This window comes from Anolis carolinensis, chromosome 5 (genome assembly GCF_035594765.1).
Source record: "Anolis carolinensis isolate JA03-04 chromosome 5, rAnoCar3.1.pri, whole genome shotgun sequence".
NCBI classification, from domain to species: domain Eukaryota; kingdom Metazoa; phylum Chordata; class Lepidosauria; order Squamata; family Dactyloidae; genus Anolis; species Anolis carolinensis.
The window spans coordinates 36,416,107-36,437,233 of NC_085845.1; the positions used below are offsets into that span (position 1 = coordinate 36,416,107).

Here is a 21,127-nt window from a genome sequence, read left to right on the forward strand (position 1 = left end):
TTTTGCCAGTTCCTTAGTTCAGCTAAAACAGTGAAATGTTCTAGAAAGCAAATTAAATTAGGGAAGTGTTCATAATCCATTACAAAAGCAGTTTTTTTTTCGGTTTGTGGATTTAGGCTTCATTCCTGAAATTATCTGCAGATAATTACATTTAAAATAAATCTTATCATCATATATCAAAAAGTCATACCAGGATTCAAGTATTATTTATTTTTACTGAGTCACTTAGAGTTCCTTAGCAACTATATATAGAAACAATTGGAATGGCCACTTAATTTTGGCAATATTCAGATCAGTTTACAATAAAGTACTCTCTGAAGGACTCAGTTTGAAAAGTGTTCAGAAATTACAATTGTCTTTGAGGAAGCAGTGATTGTAATATTGGAGTGTGCTACAGAAAGCCTGATCCCCTGAATTGGCACCAGAGGATCCTATTTTGCCTCCCATTAAATTTCTGAACTAGATTCAAAGTTCTAGATTCAAAGTCCTAAATAGTCAAGGGCTAAATGTTTTAAGGACTCCTTTTCACATATGGGAAGGAACAGGGCCATAGTCAGAAAAAATTTTTGGGGGAGGGTTGAAACTTTTTTTAGCGAATCATGAAGAGTAAACGCAAAATAATTTAGAAAGCAGGCTCCATCGATAAACTTCAGTGAACACTCAAGACAGATAAACCTCAGTGGACACTCATGGGGATTTGGTTAACCAGTTAAAATTCATGAGTAAATCAGGTTTTTTTTAAACCTAAAAAATTTCGGGAGGGATTTGAATCTCTAACCCTCCCCCCCCCCCCCTTGGCTACAGCCCTGGGAGGGAATTGTTTTGCAAGAATTGTGCAATATTAATTTAAAAAGAAATAAAATATAGGATAAGAATTGTTTCATTCATTAATTCATTCACACTTGTGTACCATCTTCTAATGTAACTGAATTTCCATTTCTTTATACTTTTATATGCTTTCATTTGACCAGACGTATAGATTGTTTGGAGATAAAAAAGGATATATATTTTTAAATAGACAAAAATACTTTGCTTCCCCATTTAGAGGATAGATTATTTGTAGAAGTACAATAAAATTTAGTACATTTTACTTTTAAACAGGTATGCAAAATGTTTCCCTCCTTGTTTTTCTGCAGCTACAGCCTTAGTGGTGGAAATTCACAGTTCACTATCAACCCTTCCACTGGTCAGATCATCACAAGTGCTCTGTTGGACAGAGAGACTAAGGAGAATTACACTTTAATCATTGTGGCCAGGGACGGTGGCTTCCCAAATGCTCTTTCCAGTTCTACCAGTGTTCTGGTCACTATTGCTGATGTCAATGACAACCCTCCCAAATTTCAACATCATCCTTATGTCACTCATATTCCTTCACCAACAAGTTCAGGTAAGCTCAAAGAGATTCCAGAATCTTGAGTGTCTTAGTTTGGCTCAGTGGTTCCAGTAAGCATAGGGAGCATATACATAGGAGAATTACTGCAGTTTGACATCACTTTATCTGTCAGGTCCCAGTGCTATGAAATGATGGGAGTTGCAGCTTTACAATATCTTTAACCTTCTGTGCCAAATAGTGCTGGTGTCCCACAAAACTACAAATTCCATGATTCTATACCATTGTGTCATAGGAGTTAAAGTGGTGTCAATGCATTATATCTACAGTGCAGATGTAATCATAGACAATTATTTGCTTCCATCAGAGCAAGCAGATTGAATTTAGAGGAGTTTTTCTGAATAAATATGCATATTGGTTGTCCTAGGATGTAGTGCTTCAGCTATATAAATAAATATAGTATGGGTCTACACTGCATCACATTACATTAATGTTGCAAACATAAAATGTGTTCACTTCCAATTTTGTTACAAAACTGTGTTTTTTCCCAAATGACTGAAACAAATGAAAAGTGCAGAGATTAAAGTTAATATAGGTGATATACATGTGTACATTAACAGAAAGTATTGGGATAGAAAGACATTTGTAATATAACCTGATTTAATATTTAGTTCAGTCCTGAGGATTTTATACTTAAAATGTAAACATTAGGTAAAAAGCATTGACTTCATTTTCAGCTTATAAACAATTTACTATACTTTGTTCATTTGACTAAATAATAATATTGTCATGTACCTGTAATACTTAGGATTTGATATACAGAAATGTACTAACATACTGATAGATGAAATATGAGGATTACATTTGTACTTTTTGTTCAATCTTGTGAACGCTTAAACAAATGATAACTGTTACATCAGTATTAATAAAACCTGGCTGTCATTTGTCCATATTTGCATTTTCCAAATATGTTTCATCACTGTTGTTTAATAAACACAAATAAACTGGGTGAGTAGAAGAGCCAAACCAATTGGACTCAAAATGTACTCCTAAAATGAATTGATATTACTGTTGTCTCTGTGAGAGAATGTATTAATGCATGGAAGAGTTCTCTTATTTTATAAATAAGCAACCAAAGAATCCTTTTTAGTCTCCTCTGAATTTCATTGACTGTGTGTCTATCTGTAAACACCTTAGCTTCCCACAAAACTAGAGAGCCGCATACATTTCTCACAGTAGCTTTTTAAACATGAGATCATTAAGTGGACAGAACTGAACTATACTGAGAAATACATAAATAAGACTGAAAATAAATAAAGCACAAGGTACAACTATATACATCATTCTACAAACATATTAATATGGTCAAACTGAGAAGTTGAAATGGTCCACCTTCATCTCTATATTAAATAACCTTGAAACTTTCGCTTTTAGAGACTGACCTCAGCAAAATGAAAGTATGTTTGTGTTTAAATAACTTCTAAAACATGGGTAGAACAATAAAGGGAATCTATGAAATACAGTATCAGGCACAGTTAGCTATCACAAGATTTTTTATAATGTGCACTTCCAGTTTTGACAATCCAATAATATATTCAGTAGGGGCAAAAACGTTAATTTATCCTGACACTTAAATTCCTTCATAAATACTCACAAAGCCCTAAATTAATTTATTTGAATCTAAAATGGTATTGACAACAGCAGCACTTCCAGTCAGTCGTAATACTCCTCAGACATATTTTAAGATATAAGAACAACTGTATCATGTACATCAGTGCATATCAATTAGTTCTGAGTCTGCAAACTCTTAGACACCTATTTGGAGGAAAGGAATGCATAAAATACATTTATCACTATGTTAGACTTAACTGTTGGAAATTTGGCTTGCAACTTATTAAAGTTTACTCTTATGAAAATGCATAAATATATTAAACACTATGTATACAGGTGATCATAATATCTATGCAGGGACTACTAACATTCATTTTCACAAAATTTGATAGTCTTCTTTTTGTTTTCTATTGCAGGTACATTTGTTTTTGCAGTGACTGTTACCGATGCTGATGCTGGACCAAATGCTGAACTTCATTATTCCCTTTCGGGAAAGAATTCTGGAAAATTCCACATTGATCCATCACGAGGAGCAATTATGGCTGCTGAGCGACTGACTGGAACTTCTGAAATGACTTTTACAGTTAACGTGAAGGATGGAGGCATGCACCCAAAGACAGATTCTACAACTGTGACTGTAAGATTTGTGAACAGAGCAGATTTTCCTCATGTTCAAGCTGAACGGCACAGTTTCACATTTCCTGAAAATCAAGCATCTAACACCTTTGTCACGTCCATTTCTGGAGTATCTTCCAGAGGCGATTCCTTATCTTATTATATTGCTAGTGGAAACCTTGGCAGCACTTTCCAGATTGACCAACTAACAGGCCACTTCTCCATCAGCCAACCTTTAGATTATGAAGCAATACAGAAATATGTTGTCTGGATTGAAGCAAGAGATATGGGCTTTCCTCCATTTTCTTCTTATGCAAAACTTGAAATAACAGTGATAGATATAAATGATAATATGCCAGTATTTGAACAAGATCCCTTTATTGTTGAAGTGGTAGAGAATATTCCACCTTCTAAAATAATTACTGTAACTGCTGCGGACAAAGACAGTGGCCCAAATGGGCAGTTAAATTATGAAATAATTAGTGGTAATGTGGACAACAGTTTCAGTATCCATCGTGCAAATGGTGAAATTAGAAGTGTCCGGCCTTTAGACAGAGAGAATGTGGCCCAGTACATGCTAACGATAAAAGCTTCAGACAGAGGAACACCGGTTCAGAGTGCATCTGTGCAGGTACTTATCAATGTGCTTGATGAAAATGACAATGCTCCCAAATTTTCTCAAATATTCAGTGCTCTTGTACCAGAAAATGCACCCTTGGGTTACACTGTTACACGAGTCACAACGTCAGATGAAGATATTGGAGTAAATGCTGTCAGCAGGTATTCACTAAAGGAAACAAATACACCATTCGTCATAAATCCCAATTCAGGGGATATAACAATTAGCAGACTTCTAAACCGGGAAGATGCAGACCGCTACAGAATCAGAGTTTCAGCACATGATTCTGGATGGACAGTGAGCACAGACGTGACCATATTTGTGACAGATATCAATGACAATTCTCCACGGTTTACAAAACCATCTTATTACTTGGATTGTCCTGAACTTAATGAAATTGGATCTAAGGTGACCCAGATATCTGCCACAGATCCAGATGAAGGATCTAATGGACAAGTTTTCTATTTCATCAAATCCCAATCAGAATTTTTCAGAATTAATGCATCTACAGGGGAGATCTTCAATAAACAATCTTTAAAATTCCAAAATTCTAGTGGCTCTGGCAATGCCAATCTTAACAGGCACAGTTTCATAGTTACCTCCTCTGACCGAGGCAGCCCTCCTTTGATGAGTGAGACAACAGTCACAATTAATATTGTAGATAGTAATGACAATGCACCTCATTTTCTCGCAAGTCAGTATTTTACACCTGCCACTAAAAATGTAGCAGTTGGGACGAAACTAATTAAAGTTACCGCTGTTGATACTAAAGACTTTGGTTTAAATTCAGAAGTGGAATATCTTCTTTTAAATAATGACCTAATGAGTAAATTTAATCTGGATCATAACACAGGCTGGATTTCAGTAGGATCTTCACTAATAAATGATATGAATAAAAACTTTCTAATAAAAGTAAAAGCTAAGGATAAAGGTAATCCCCCTCTCTCATCAGAAGTGACTGTGCAGATAGTAGTCACAGAAGAAAATTATCATACTCCAGAATTCTCTCAAAGCCATGAGAGTATTACTGTTCTCGAGAGTCATGCTGTTGGAGCTATTCTCAGGACTGTATCGGCAAGAGACAAAGATGCTGCTATGAATGGACTAGTCAAATACAATATTTCCTCAGGAAATGAAGATGGAAACTTTGCAATTAATGCATCTACTGGAGCATTGAGTCTTGCTAAGCCTCTTGATTATGAAGTATGCCAGAAGCATGAGATGAGTATTAGTGCTATAGATGGTGGATGGGTTGCTAGAACGGGATACTGTAGCATAACAGTGAATGTTATTGATGTGAATGATAATTCACCAGTTTTTAGCCCAGAGGACTACTTTCCAAGTGTTTTAGAAAATGCTCCTAGTGGAACGACTGTTATCCATCTCAGTGCAACTGATGCTGATTCAGGATCTAACGCTGTGATTGCATATGCAGTTCAGTCTTCAGATAGTGACCTTTTTGTTATTGATCCTAATACTGGAATCATTACCACTCAAGGCTTTTTGGATTATGAAACAAAACAGAGCTATCACTTAACCATAAAGGCCTTTAATGTGCCTGATGAGGAGAGGTGCAGCTTTGCTAATGTTAATATCCACCTAAAAGGTACAAATGAGTATGTGCCACGATTTGTTTCAAAGCTTTACTATTTTGAGGTTTCTGAAGCAGCAGCTAAAGGCACTATAGTGGGAGAAGTATTTGCAAGCGACCGTGATACGGGAACTGATGGGGAAGTCCACTATCTAATATTTGGCAACAGCAGAAAAAAGGGTTTCCAAATTGATGTCAGTAGTGGACAGATTTATGTCACAGGTCCCCTTGACAGGGAAAAGGAAGAAAGAATCTCACTCAAGGTGCTTGCAAAAAACGCAGGAAGTATTCGTGGTGCTGATATAGATGAAGTAGCTGTAAATATCACAGTACTCGATGCAAATGATCCACCTGTATTCAACTTGGAAGTCTACAATGTTCAAATCAGTGAAGGTGTTCCTGTAGGGACCCATGTCACATTTGTCAGTGCCTTTGATTCAGACTCTCTCCCTAGCTGGAACAGATTCTCTTATTTTATTGGTAATGGTAACCACAATGGTGCCTTCTCTATTAACCCACAAACAGGACAAGTTACAGTAACTGCAGAGCTGGATCGGGAAACTTTACCAGTATACAACCTATGTGTGTTAGCAATAGACTCAGGAGCCCCCTCGGCTACAGGAAGTGCCTCTTTATTGATCACTCTGGAAGATATAAATGACAATGGGCCTATCCTTTCCACCACTGAAGGTGAGATAATGGAAAATAGCAGAGCAGGAACACTTGTGATGACACTTCAGTCATCTGATCCTGACCTTCCACCAAATCAAGGCCCTTTTTCCTATCATTTGCTTAGTACTGGCACAGCAACTAGTTATTTTAGTCTCAATACTGCTGGAGTTTTAAGCACAACTAGAGAAATTGACAGAGAACAAATCTGTGATTTCTATTTGTCTGTGATTACAAGAGATTCAGGCATACCCCAGATGTCTTCCACAGGAACTGTACACATAAAGGTAATAGACCAAAATGATAACCCATCCCAGCCTAGAACAGTAGAGGTCTTTGTTCATTATTATGGGAATCTGTTCCCTGGAGGAACATTAGGCAATGTAAAACCTCAGGATCCAGATGTTTTAGACAGCTTTCAATGCTCTCTTACATCAGGAGTTACAACCTTGTTCAATATTCCATCAGGGACTTGCAATTTGAATTCCTTGGCAAGGTCTACAGATGGGACATTTGATTTGACAGTCCTGAGTGATGATGGGTTACACAACTCAGTCACCAGCAGTGTTCGGGTTTTCTTTTCAGGATTCAGTAATGCCACCATTGACAACAGTATACTTCTTCGTCTTAGTGTACAATCGTTGAGGGAATTTTTGACCAACCATTACCTTCATTTTCTGCGAATTACCAATTCACAGTTGACTGGATTAGGGACTGCTGTGCAACTGTATGGAATTTATGAGGAGAACAATCGAACTTTCATGATGGCAGCTGTGAAGCGGGGCAACTATCACTATGTGAACCCTGGTGGTGTGACTACCTTCTTTGAAAGTATCAAAGACATTCTCTTTCGTCAAAGTGGAGTGCGAATAGAGTCTGTGGATCATGACTCATGTTTACAAAATCCTTGTCAAAATGGAGGCAGCTGCTTGAGAAAACTAGGTGTGAGTCCTACATTACACAGCCATGAGAGTGTCCCAGTGATCATCATGGCAAATGAACCTCTACAGCCTTTTACATGCAAATGCATGCCAGGATATGATGGGACATTGTGTGAAACAGATGTAGATGAATGTCTCCCATCCCCTTGCCACAATGCTGGAACATGCCACAACCTGGTGGGAGGATTCTCTTGCAGTTGTCCCAGCGGTTTTACTGGAATGGCATGTGAAAGAGATATCAATGAATGCCTGTCCAGCCCTTGTAAAAATGGTGCTCTCTGCCAGAACTTCCCAGGAACCTTCAACTGTGTTTGCAAAACTGGTTATACGGGTAAGAATTTCCTTCTTCATACGTCATTACAGAGAGTTTCAATTGTATCATCTGTAGCCTCCTTTCTTGTTCCATTCTAAAAAATACCAACATAATATAGCTGAAGCATAAATCAAAATTAAATGATAGTTACATTATTATTCTCTTTCATTTATACAAGCCCCCTCTCAGTCTAAAGTCTAAATGCCCCATTTAACCCTATTTAAAGAAAATTAGCAAGAGATGTTATATATATAGAGAGAGAAGGATATTATATATGCTGTGCATTCTATATGCAGGATTTCTGTAAGTTCACTGTACCTACTTTATCCAATGAACCATTTACTTGTTTATTTATTTTTATCCCACTTTTCTCACAATATTGGGACTCAAGGTTTCTGGTGGTGAAGGTAAAAAAGGTAAAGGTTTTGCCCTGACGTTAAGTCCAGTCGTGACCGACTCTGGGGGTTGGTGCTCATCTCCATTTCTAAGCCGAAGAGCCGGCGTTGTCCGTAGACACCTCCAAGGTTATGTGGCTGGCATGACTGTATGGAGCATTGTTAGCTTCCCACCAGAGCGGTACCTATTGATCTACTCACATTTGCATGTTTTCGAACTGCTAGGTTGGCAGGAGCTGGGGCTAACAGCAGGCGCTCATTCCGCTCCCGGGATTTGAACCTGGAACCTTTTGGTCCACAAGTTCAGCAGCTCAGCGCTTTAATGCTTTGTGCCACCAGGGGCCCCCCTGGTGGTGAGGGTAGGCAGACAAAATCTGCTGGATTTGAACAGCTTCTTTCTCAAATTCCTGAATTAATGTATGACTTCAGTACCAGCATCCTTTTTCTTCCTATTGCAACCAGCTACACCAGTGTAATTACATCAGCATAGTACATTAGTAAGATTCTATGTATTATGAAGAAAATTCATTAAAATGAGCTCCTACGTACAGATACAGACAATTTTACCACACGGCCTACTGTGGGATGTAGGTCTTAAATCCAGTTATTAATCCCAATTGGAGTAGAACTAGTGGAATGTACAGAAGTATTCAGCTACCAAATCTCCATTGATTCCATGGTACTGTTGTCATTGGGGCATTTAGATTTAGACTTCAACCTTAAAATTAGAGGTATGAGTTTGACCTGACAATGAGCCAAAAAAACAAAAAACAAAAAAACCCAACTGAGCATTAAAGCTTGAAACATTCCAACTTATTAATATACAGCAGAGAAGTTAGTGTGAAAATAAAACTTTAATGTACTAACTTGAACACAAAAGATGCCTGTGAGCATTTTTGTTCAAAAGAAGCACTAAGCATTGTCAGCTTCAGCTTCATTTAAAGACTGTATACGGCAACTGACACATGTTCTCTGCAAAGGCTTGACATAAAAGATTTTGATGGGATCTTTCTGTGTATACTTAGTCAGTGCAGTCTGCTGAGCCTCAGGTCACAAGTAATTACCCATAATTGAATGGCTGCTCAAATTAACCTAATGATCTGAGATTATGTTTCACATTGAATTGGCACATCAAATTGTTTGACGAGCAGCAGAGGAGAACAATTCCCTGGCACAATTGCAGTAACCCTTTAAGCCATTAGCATCAGAGGGCAAATGGCCATGTGCTCAGTAGCTCACTGGGACACCTCAGCAGAACACTCATTTTAGCTATATCACACAATACAGTCACATCGACCCTGTAGTTTATAATTGTAGTTAATGAAACTACAGTGATTTGAGGAGATTAATGTCAAATATGATGTCTGCCATATGTCAGTTTCTCACGTTTTACCACATTAATTTTCTTTCCCCCCTGAAATCAGAAATATTTCATTAAAGATATATAAATAATAGTGTCTGTAATATCAGTGCATCCAGTGAGGGGAGCAGTTGTGCTTTTATCCCATATGAAATTCAGCATAGTAGATGAAGAAGATAGTCATGGTACAAATATATGTTAACACTGAAGTGAGTTCACATAGGTGAAATATGTGATTACTGGTAATGCTGCTCTCAGTTTGATTTAATTAGAATATATGTAGTGTTAACATGGTCACTTTGAACCAGGAAAATGTGAGTTGAAGCATAATCTTTCAACTGTGTAGATAATATCTACATCTCCAATTTTCTCCTGTTATATTGGAAAAAGCAATGGAAGCAGAAATGTGTAGAAAAACAATTTCTACACATTTGTACTGTTGTAGTGTTTGTTTACACTAGCAAGGCAGGATGTATGTCTGTGGATGGAAAAAGGACAATTAATTCCAAACGACTCCAACAAACAATGCACATGAAGGATCTCCAGAAAAGTTCTGTTGTGTGCTTTGAAAATGAAAATATTGTCCATAAAAGAGAGAAAGGCACACCTTCTACATCAGGGGGTAGAGAAATTGTAGTCTGTGGGCTCTATGCAGCCCCTTAAATGCCTTTTATGTGAATATATGTGTGTGTGTGTGTGTGTGTGTGTGTGTAATATATATATATACACACACAGAACTGTCCTCCAAATTAAACATTTTGTGGCTGTTTTTTTCCACCCATAAACCTGTCAGATGAGTTTTAAATTGCTACTGTAGTTTTGCTCCCTGTAGATTGCAAGGGACCAAAAGCTGGAAAAGAGCTAAAAAATCAACCATAAAGAAACAGTAGATGTCTCACTTCATTTGTACTTTTGGGTTTAAATAGAGATGGGGTCCATGGGGAAAAAAGATTTCAAAAATTGGCTCCTGGAACAATTAGCTACCAGTGGTTTACCCGTTTTCTTTTAATTCATGATTTTAACACTTTTGCATAGGCCCTGTGAAAATGAAGGGCCAACAATACTTTCATTTGGCGCTTAGCTGGGACATAAATTTGTCAATAGCTAATTCCTGATTGCCAACTCTGCATGTCAGGAATTCTGACTGTCTCTTATTGCTATTTTGAAAAGTTGGCTATAATGATTGCCAGTCTATGTGCAAAATGCACCAAAGAATCTGTACTTTTTCCATATACCTTTAACTCATAGTTTAAAAGAGAGAAAACAGATTTTTTTTCTCCTTAAAAGAAACAGTATGACAAAACCAAACTTAATTACAGGTTGCAAAGGTGATGACATCTTCTGAAGGCTTTACAAAAACTCCCTATATAGCAAAGCAAAAACAATAGAAAAGCCTTGTTTGAAATTGCTCCTTTTCTTCATGTGCAATTTTTTTCTATTAAAATTGTCCCTATTCCAGCTGGAGAAATAATTCAGATATTAATACCTTTTTTCTTGAAGAATAAAAGCAGTTGGGGTGATTCCAAGAGTAAATACAGCAAGTAAAGAGAAAATCTATCAGGACTTTCCCCTCTATATTCCTGTTTCATTTTAAATTGCAGTTTTTTCATAAAAACAAAAAAAAAGTTATTTAAAAGAATGTGAACTGTAATTGTTCCATAAAATCCAAAACAGTCTTATAGGGCTAAATTATATATATATATATATATATACACACACACACACACACACACACACACACACACACATATACATACATATATATATATATATATATACACACACACACACACTGCCCAATTTGGCTGAAATAGACAAAGTGATCAAATCTATAAAACCGAAACTTGTAGATCAGCCATTTGCAGTCCTTGAAAGTTCATGAAGCTAGTCATTTGGTGATTTGTTTAACTTCAGGGCATAATTTATCCAAGCAAATCATTGGTTTCGTTCATCAAAACATTATTATTTAAAGCATATGCAATTAATTATAGAGCTGTGAAATGTTTTGGAGGGGGAAAATAGCCTGAGGAATGTATTTTAAAAAATCAACCCGTCTTCAGGACTGCAAATTTAATTAAATTCAGTGGAGAAAATTCTACAAAAACCAATAAAACTGTGCAATTTGCACCATGCTGAGAGAATCCCTTGCAGTGATGAACAGCTATATATCCTAGCAATTCTATCATTGTGAATGGGGTGAGTCATGAAAGTTGAAGGAAACAACTTCACATAACATGGCAAATATCATGCTGCATTATTAATGTTTTTTAAAAGCTGCCACCTTTATTTGGAAGGTAAAGCAATTGGAATAATATATTCAGGTTTTACCTCATTTCTCTAATAGAGGAACACAGAGGTGTGCTCAGCCCTGCTCCTTTATGTCATCAGTTTCCTCATATGGAAAGTGATATGTTTGGAAGTGAGAGGTTTCTATTTGGAGAGAACAGGAGTGGACAAAGTATGGTCTATGGGTCACATGTGTCCAGAAGGTCAATTTTTGTGCCCCCTCCCCACCTATCTAAGGGCTAAAGTTATTTTTGCTTTTAAAAAAAACAGCTCTCTCTCTCTCTCTACAAAATACCCCGAAAATTCCTCTCAGGAGTGAGGAGGCCTCCTAGTAAATACAGGATTCAAACCTATTTTTACTATTTTTGTACTTTTTCCCCAACAACTTTTCCAAAAAAAGTTATTGACCCCAAATGCTTTCTAAGGAGTGTGAAAGGCACTTCCACCATATTTTGGGATATTCCTGGATCAACATATATCCAAGGGAGGTCTTCTTAAAAGGTAGGAAATAACTGAGTTGCTGTTAAAAAACACACTTCTGGTCCAGGAATGCCAAAGGCATGATGAAAGTGCACTCTAGTGCTCTAGAGAGCACTTAAGGTTCAAATTTTATTCTCCCCCCTATTGATATGGTAAGGGGGTAGCCCTCTGAACTCTCTGGGTTGGGGTAGGGGAAATGTGGCTGGCTACCCTTTCACAGTTGCCCACACCTGGCATAGATGTCTCCACATTGGCAAGAATCCTAGAAAATCAGGGATCTAGTTCACAGGGATAGTCTCCCCACAAATCTGAACTCTGATTCATGTCAGCACCCCTTGTGTGTACATTCCTTCAAAATAAATTTGGCATCATTAGATATGTGTTTTTTAAAAAATAATCATGATGATGTCAATATGTGGATGCTCATGTCCCCTCATGTACAATAACATAGCAAAATGGTGTCCTTTGTATATAATAGCAAAACATGGTTGGATTTGAACATCTGGGGAGGGGGGATTTTCAAGCTGTAGATGGTTGAATCCAAGGAGGGCTGACTGTAGTTTGGTCCTTAATTTGATCAGGACCAGCAAACAGTGGACAACCATGCTCTGTCAATGTTTTTGATCTTACCAATTCACCCCCTATAGCAGTGGTTCTCAACCTGAGAGTCCCCAGATGTTTTGGCCTTCAACTCCCAGAAATATGAACACCTGGTAAACTGGCTTGGATTTCTGGGAGTTGTAGGCCGAAACACTTGGGGACCCATAGGTTGAGAACCACTGCGCTATAGCATACTGGTAAACAATGAGAGCTAAGTAATATTGCTCTTCAGTAGTTGAATTCATTGAGCCTCAGTTTCAGGATCTTATGATACATTTGATACCATAAAGGTATTTTATGGGAATTCCACATTGCTATACTTTTTCTTGTTTCTATATTTATATCAAAACTCATCCTGAAATGCTTCGAGTTAACAGTTCTTTTATGCAAATGTCCTCATGGTTGCATCATTTCATGCAAATGTTTCTCTATTGTTCTGAAACCAAGTTGCCTAAATGCAATTTTATTTTTAATTTATTTTGATACGAATATCTGAGCTGGCAATTTCTTTTTACTTTTTCAGGGAAAATCTGTGACTCCAGTATCAATTATTGTGAATGCAATCCCTGTTTCAATGGAGGTTCTTGTCAGAGTGGGGTGGAAGGATATTACTGCCATTGTCCATTTGGTAAGTAGACATTGTTGGTGCTTCAGTAAGATTCCTTGGCAAAACTGTAATTCTTTCAAAGCTTTTATTTTTATAAGTCAACATTATCATAAAACAAAAATTACCAACAATAAGTTGAAACTCTGCAACAAGAGGTATATAAACACAACAAAGGATAACAGCCTGCGTTAGCTGATCAGCTGTCTTTAAAAACACAAAAGCATTACTGCTGAATCATATCAAACGGCTGTCTAGTCTAGCACCTTGTTTCCACAATAACTAAACAGATGTTCATACTAAACCCAAAAGTAGGACATGAGGACAGGAGCACCGCCTGTTGTTGTTCTCAAGCACCTTTTTGGCTCTGACTCAGGGAGAAAGAATTATTCATCATTACTAGCAGTCATATATAGCTTTACTAATAGGCAACAGGCAAATGATCCAAAGAGGAATTCATATTGAAAGAAACAGAATATGGATGGTAGGGACCATATGGTAAAAGGTAGTAAATAGCAAAGTGAAAATACCACACATACTCTTAAAATACATTGTATGCTGACTTGAAATCTAAAGAATAGAAGATGTTCTGCCAATTCAAGAAAGAATGTAACTGTAAGTTGTTCTCTATTGGCTCTTTTTTTGTTTTATATTATTTGGCATAGCAGTCACATATTTAAAATTCATATTTGTGCTTAGTTGTTCAGTGAAATAGGCTTTCAAACACAGAAACAAAAGCAGCACAGAACACATCCAAATGGAATGTTGGTAGACGGAACATGAAACTGCATTGTGTGGCTGACTAAGTATGCTCTTAAAAGTGGTAATTGGGGGCACATTTGAAAAGTGCATCTGTGGGTAGAACAGTGAGGAGGAAAATTATATTTTTTATCTGAGTCTCACAGTTTGTGGGAAACTTGCTGGGTAGAGAAAGAAAGTGATAACTTTTTGTTGGAACAAAATTATCCACAACTTTATTGGTTACACCTGAAGACGCCTGGATGAGTGCAGCTTAAAGAATTAAAAAACCTGTCTGTCAGCTAATAGGAAATCGTTTCTCAACCTGCGGGAGATAGAACAGGCATGGGCAAACTTTGGCCCTCCAGGTTGTTTTGACTTCAACTCCCAGAAATCCCAGCCAGCTTACGGGCTGTTAGGAATAGGGGAAGTTGGTCCAAAACACTTGGAGGGTGTTTTTATAATTTTTTATAATGCTATTTCATGTCAGTGTTTTATGCCTAAGACACTGTATAAGTGCCGTTTGTAAGCTGCCTTGAGTCCCCCTTGGGGTAGAGAAAGGTGGGATATAAATATGGTAAATAAATAATAAATAAATAAATACTTTGCCTGTATGTTTAGATCTTAATCATTGCTGTGTTGAATTATACAGGTGTTTTTGGAAAGCACTGTGAAGTAAATAGCTATGGATTTGAAGAACTCTCTTACATGGAATTCCCCAGTATGGATCCAAACAACAATTACATTTACATAAAATTTGCAACTATCAAAAGTAATGCTTTGATATTGTATAATTATGACAACCAAACTGGAGATCGGGCGGAATTTCTAGCCCTTGAAATAACAGAGGAGAGGCTGAGATTCTCATACAATCTTGGCAGTGGCACTTATAAACTTACCACAGCAAAGAAGGTTTCTGATGGACAATTTCACACTGTTATTGCCCGGAGGGCTGGAATGGTAAGTATTACTATACAGAAAAATTAATAAAGCTTCCCTCAATTAAAATTCATTTTGGTTTCCAAGTAAGTGCAAGCTAATATGTGTGACTTTTAAAAACAGAATTGTAGTAGAAGCAAGTCTAGCTTTTTTGTTTTTGTTCACTTAAAAATATCCTGAGGCACTGAAGTGGATTATTCAGAAAAAACTCTCAAATATGAGGATGATTAAGGAAGAGAATTAATGATTATCCAGCTTTAATTAATTAGTATAAACTGTGGGAAGAATAATTGCTGAAAGCTAATGAAGAGGCAAATATAATTCTTGTGATAATAAAAGGATAAAGCCTCTTATAACTGAAGGCTATATAATTAATATGCATTTTATGTCTGAATGTGTTGGAATGTTTGTCAAATCAGCAAAACATCTGATGTTAGGGCAAAATATAAAAGAGGCAGGATTGTTCACTAATGGTAAATGGTATCCACTTCTGATACCCAGAAGTTTTCAATTCACTTCCTAAAAACATCACATCATAGCTATCACCAACAGAGTTTAAATAGGGCACTATTTGAACGCACTACTTCCTTTATCACTACAAAAAATATTTTATTATTTAAAATGTATATGTCATGTGAACATCTTCTAAAAGGTATAAGTCTTGTAGTCTTAATTATTTGGGAACCAAATAATTCAACCAATATTGAAAGTCAAGTTCAAAGTATGTACTTTGGCTGGGAAAGAAGATGATCAGAACAAGTTTCAATTGATATAATTAACTATGTATCATTTTATCTATGTACTTGAACTTTTCCTTCTCTCTATCATAAGCCTAAAATGTTAAGGAGCAAATACTTTTGTTTTCAGTTATTTCTTCTGAATAATAATAATAATAATAGTAATAGTAATAGTAATAATAATAATAATAATAATAATAATAATAATAATAATAATAATAATAATAATCCTCATCATCATCACCACCACCTGGATGTCAAAAGTGTTTAAAATAGTCCTCTATCTAATTTCCTATGGGGATTAAGGGAATTTTATGGAAAACTGGTAAAATCATTAACTTGTCAGATCTGAGATACAGAAAAATGACATGGTAGTAACTCTCATAACTGAAGAGGTAGCAGTAGCAAATTAACTGCTAAAAGTACAAGCAGGTACATTTGACTGTCATTAGAAACTTGAATAGTATGAAATCTAATCCTAATAAAAATAAAGTGTTAGATAACTTTTTCTTCAGATGTGATTTCCATTCATCTCACAAAACGTATGCCATTAAAGAGGTTCAGAGAAATTCCCAGTAAGAAACTTCATAAAAAGTATTGAGGGTTTTTTTTATTAATAGCGTATATATTGAGATTGTATGGTTAAATATAGAAGGCTGTGTACAATACTGATTTTGATTCAATCTGACTTTTTCAACCCTGTCTTCTGCAAATCAGCAAGTTCCCCAAAAAATCTCCTCTGGAGTTTATTTTTGGGCAGCTCCAAAGACTGCAAGGATGAGGAGACAATACACTGCCTGTAATGTCAAAATGGACTTAGGCCAAAATATATTATGTCACAAAAAATTAAAGCACATAAATAAAAATATATTTGTTAATTTGCAAAGCTGGGAGAGACTTCACTCATTGCTACAATATTAGTGGTTAAACTAAAAAAATAGTAATTATACCCAGACTTTTTATGATTACACTTAAAAGCTTTTTGTGTTTCCTTAGCTTCTCTGGACCATTGTAAACAAAACCCAAGATGTTAACTCTCACATTTTTATTGGGTCTTAAGAAAGTGGGATGTTTGGATATTTAACCTATCATACTTAAAACTGCTCAGGGAAGACATCTGGAAAACCTATTGGTTCTATTTTTCCATTGGTAGTATTTTGTGGAAATGTATGCTGCTGCTGCTCAATCACATAGCCGTTTCCAACTCTTTGTGACCCCATGGACCAGTCTACGCCAGAGCTCCCTGTCGGCCGTTGCTGCCCCCAGTTCCTTCAGTTCATGCCAGTCACTTCAAGGATACTGTCCATCCATCTTTTATTTTTATTTATTTCCAATATTTCTACCCCGCCCTTCTCCCCGAGGGGACTCAGGGCGGCTTACACAACTGGTAGGATCACTACCAGTACATCATAATACAATAAAATAAGAATAAAACAGTTAAAATAATTAAATAACATAATAAAATACAATATATAAAAATTTAAAACAATGCAACACCAAATATATATACCAATCATCCATCAGACCTTGTGCAAAAGCCTTAATCCGATCCATGTCAATGCTAACTGAGTTCATTCATTAAACGCTTGCGCGCATAGCCAGGTCTTCAGCTTCTTCCTGAACCCCAAAAGGGATGGAGCCTGCCGGATGTCACTGGGGAGGGAGTTCCACAGCCGAGAGGCCGCCACCGAGAAGGCCCTGTCTCTCGACCCCACCAGCCGTGCTTGTGAGGCCGGTGGGATCGAGAGCAGGGCCTCCCCGGATGATCTTAAGGTTCTCGTGGGCTCATAGGAGGAGATGCGTTCGGACAGGTAAATTGGACCAGAACCGTTTAGGGCTTTGTAGGTCAAAACCAGCACTTTGAATTGGGCTCGGTAGCATATTGGCAGCCAGTGGAGCTGGCTTAGCAGGGGGGTAGTACGCTCCCTGTAAGCCGCCCCAGTTATTAATCTGGCTGCCGCCCGTTGTACTAGCTGGAGCTTCCGGGCCGTCTTCAAAGGCAGCCCCACGTAGAGCGCGTTGCAGTAATCCAAACGAGCTGTAACCAGAGCGTGGACCACCGTGGCCAAGTCAGACCTCCCAAGGAACGGGCGCAGCTGGCGTACAAGGCGGAGTTGTGCGAAGGCTCTCCTGGCCACCGCTAAAACCTGAGGCTCCAGGCTCAGCGATGAGTCCAAGAGAACCCCCAGACTGCGAACCCCAGGCCAGATCTTGCCCTTGGTTGGCCTCTCTTTCTTTTGCCTTCCATTTTCACCAGCATCATGATCTTTTCCAAGCTTTCCTGTCTTCTCATGATGTGGCCAAAATACTTCATCTTTGCCTCTAGTATCCTTCCCTTCAGTGAGCAGCCGGGCATTACTTCCTGGAGGATGGACTGGTTGGATCTTCTTGCGGTCCAAGGCACTCTCAGGATTTTCCTCCAGCACCAAAGTTCAAAAGCATCCATCTTCCTTCGCTCAGCCTTCCTTATGGTCCAGCTCTCGCAACCATAGGTTACTATGGGGAATACCATTGCTTTGACCAGGGGTCCTCAAACTTTTAAAGCAGAGGGCCGGTCCACAATCCTTCAGACTGTTGAGGGGCCGAATTATCATTTGAAAAAAAAATACAAACAAATTCCTATTCATACTGCACATGTCTTATTTGTAGTGCAACAACAACAACAACAACAACAACGAAAGAACAATACAATATTTAAAAATGAAAACAATTTTAACCAACATAAACCTATTAGGATTTCAATGAAAAGTGTGGGCCTGCTACTGGCCAATGAGAGAGTCAGGTTAATTAGGATTGTTGTTGTTGTTGTGTGCCTTCAAGTCATGTCAGATTTTGGCCGAGCCTAAGTCTAAAATTAATTATTTATTTACTGCATTTATTTACTACATTTATATCCCGCCCTTCTCACCCCGAAGGGGACTCAGAGCAGCTGTATGTACATACAATATATATTATTAGCATAACACAATATTAGCATTATATATTACTATATTGAACTATACCACTATACTATTATATAATATGTAATACATAACTCATAATTCATATTATTATTATATGGTATTACTATTAGTATTATATTGTATAACATAAGATTATTATCAATATTATATGTATATACAATATATTGTATTATTAAAACTGATATAACAATATTATATTATAAAACTGAGGGCGGGGGCCAGGTAAATGACCTTGGAGGGCCGCATCCGGCCCCCGGGCCTTAGTTTGGGGACCCCTGGCTTTGACTATGCGGACCTTCGTTGTCTCTGCTCTTAACTATTTTATCAAGGTTGGCCATTGCTCTCCTCCCAAGAAGTAAACGTCTTCTGATTTCCTGGCTGCAGTCTGCATCTGCAGTGATCTTCGCGCCTAGAAATATAAAGTCTGTCACTGCCTCCATGTTTTCTCTTTCTATTTGCCAGCTATCAATAAGTCTAGCTGCCATGATCTTGGTTTTCTTGATGTTTAACTGCAGCCCAGCTTTTGCACTTTCTTCTTTCACCCTGGTGATAAGGCTCCTCAGCTCTTCCTCACTTTCGGCCATCAGAGTGGTATCATCTGCATACCTAAGGTTGTTAATGTTTCTTCCAACAATTTTAACTCTGGCCTTGGATTTGTATATTGGAAATGTATATTGCAACAAGTTTCATTATTGGATCTTACATCACAATTTTGTTTTTGTTTTTTTTTAAAAAAAAATAGGTCTTGTTTTTGAACCATGGCAGGGAAAAGGAGAATTTTAATCCAGGGAATATCAATTTGTGTTGTTGGATTACAACTTCTAGCCATTCTATCCAACATAATCTGATCTCACATAATCTAGTTGTTATTCCATACTGAGGGTTAAAAGCATAGGTAGAAGATTCACATCTTCTGTAGAAAGTGTATTACAAATCCTCAAAACTTGTTGCTGTTCTCTAGAACACACATTTTTTCTGGCCTAATTCTGAATAGTATTAATTAATATATTTTCTACAAACATAGGACAATCTATAGTGGCTATACATTATCATGTTCCAAATTCTGCCTCCACAATCAAATATGTAGTTAATATTAAATTATGTGGGCTAAATCTAGATGTTAAGTCGTGACAAAAGCAGACATATGAATTTATTTAATGTTGATTAAGGTGTGATACTGTAGTTCAGATTAAATATTAGACTTAGACCTTAAAATCTAAACAAATATAGAAAGATAACTAGTGTTCTACTATATAAAAGGATTTAAAAACCTTTAATACATAAAAATGCATGGAAACCGAAGCTGTCAAAGGATAGCTTCTTTGCTTAGGTACTGTACTGTGTAAATGTGAAATGAATCACAACTTAATGATGTATAATAGTGATACATAAATGTTAATCTTGATGTGCATTTTGCAGGCAGCTTCTCTGACTGTGGACTCCTGTTCTGAGGAACAAGAACCAGGCTATTGCACTGTTAGCAATGTAGCTGTATCTAGTGACTGGTAAAGAATGTTTCATTTTTTTTGTTGGCAATTACAGCTTCAGTTGTCTTCAGAGAACAAAATAAGGTTTTGTGTTGAATAATATCTATTTATTCTATGAGACCAAAACATCTTTAATCTACATATTCTGCCCGTATTGAGTTATGTATGGTTCTTTTTGAGATAGATAATCTTCATATACCACTTTTTAAATACTAAAGATTATGATTAGAAGAAGCCACCAGTGATAAATTAGTCATAATAATATTAAGCATCTTGTGTACACCTACTGATACTATAAAACTGATAAGTCACAGTTAAAGTTTATTGGCAAAACCACACTGACCTCTTTCTCTTATACAGATGAAACTGGTGTATGATGCACTGTCAGATTAACTCTTTAACAATATAAGAAAATCCACCTTTTTAGTGACAGAGTTTTTATCAAACTTGAAGTATAATATGTATCAGGAATATCTACTGTGGACCAGATGTGATTTACAAATCAAATACATCTGTTCCCCCCAGGAGCCTACCACATGTTAAAATATGGCTTTAAAGATAAGTATAGTTTCAGTCATAATGAAAAATAAGCGATTTACTTAGTTATACAAGATAAGGATGTCCTAGCCTTGAATTTTGTTTTGCCTTTGAGAGATATAACATTGCCCTGCCAACAGTAATTGGCAGAAGACCTAAACTAAACATGGACAGTGGAGAAAATGGCAGCTTGCCTTATTTCCTATTGTTATTATGCTTGATTTTTTCTGTTACAACCACTGCTAGACACCATGTTTATCCTAAGTACTTCTGATTATTTTTTCTATTGTGTCTGTAAATCTCAAGTCCTTT

The 21,127-nt window shown here is 37.0% G+C and overlaps 1 protein-coding gene across 1 annotated transcript in view; it reads left to right on the plus strand.

Moving 5' to 3' along the window:
• Nucleotides 1-21,127, plus strand: part of fat4 (FAT atypical cadherin 4) — a 163,906-nt gene that overhangs the window by 126,516 nt on the left and 16,263 nt on the right. The window contains exons 8-12 of the mRNA XM_062983642.1: nucleotides 1,137-1,387; nucleotides 3,358-7,707; nucleotides 13,334-13,438; nucleotides 14,805-15,112; nucleotides 20,211-20,296. Of these exons, the coding sequence (XP_062839712.1) occupies nucleotides 1,137-1,387; nucleotides 3,358-7,707; nucleotides 13,334-13,438; nucleotides 14,805-15,112; nucleotides 20,211-20,296 (5,100 nt within the window). The remainder of the gene's footprint in view (nucleotides 1-1,136; nucleotides 1,388-3,357; nucleotides 7,708-13,333; nucleotides 13,439-14,804; nucleotides 15,113-20,210; nucleotides 20,297-21,127) is intronic.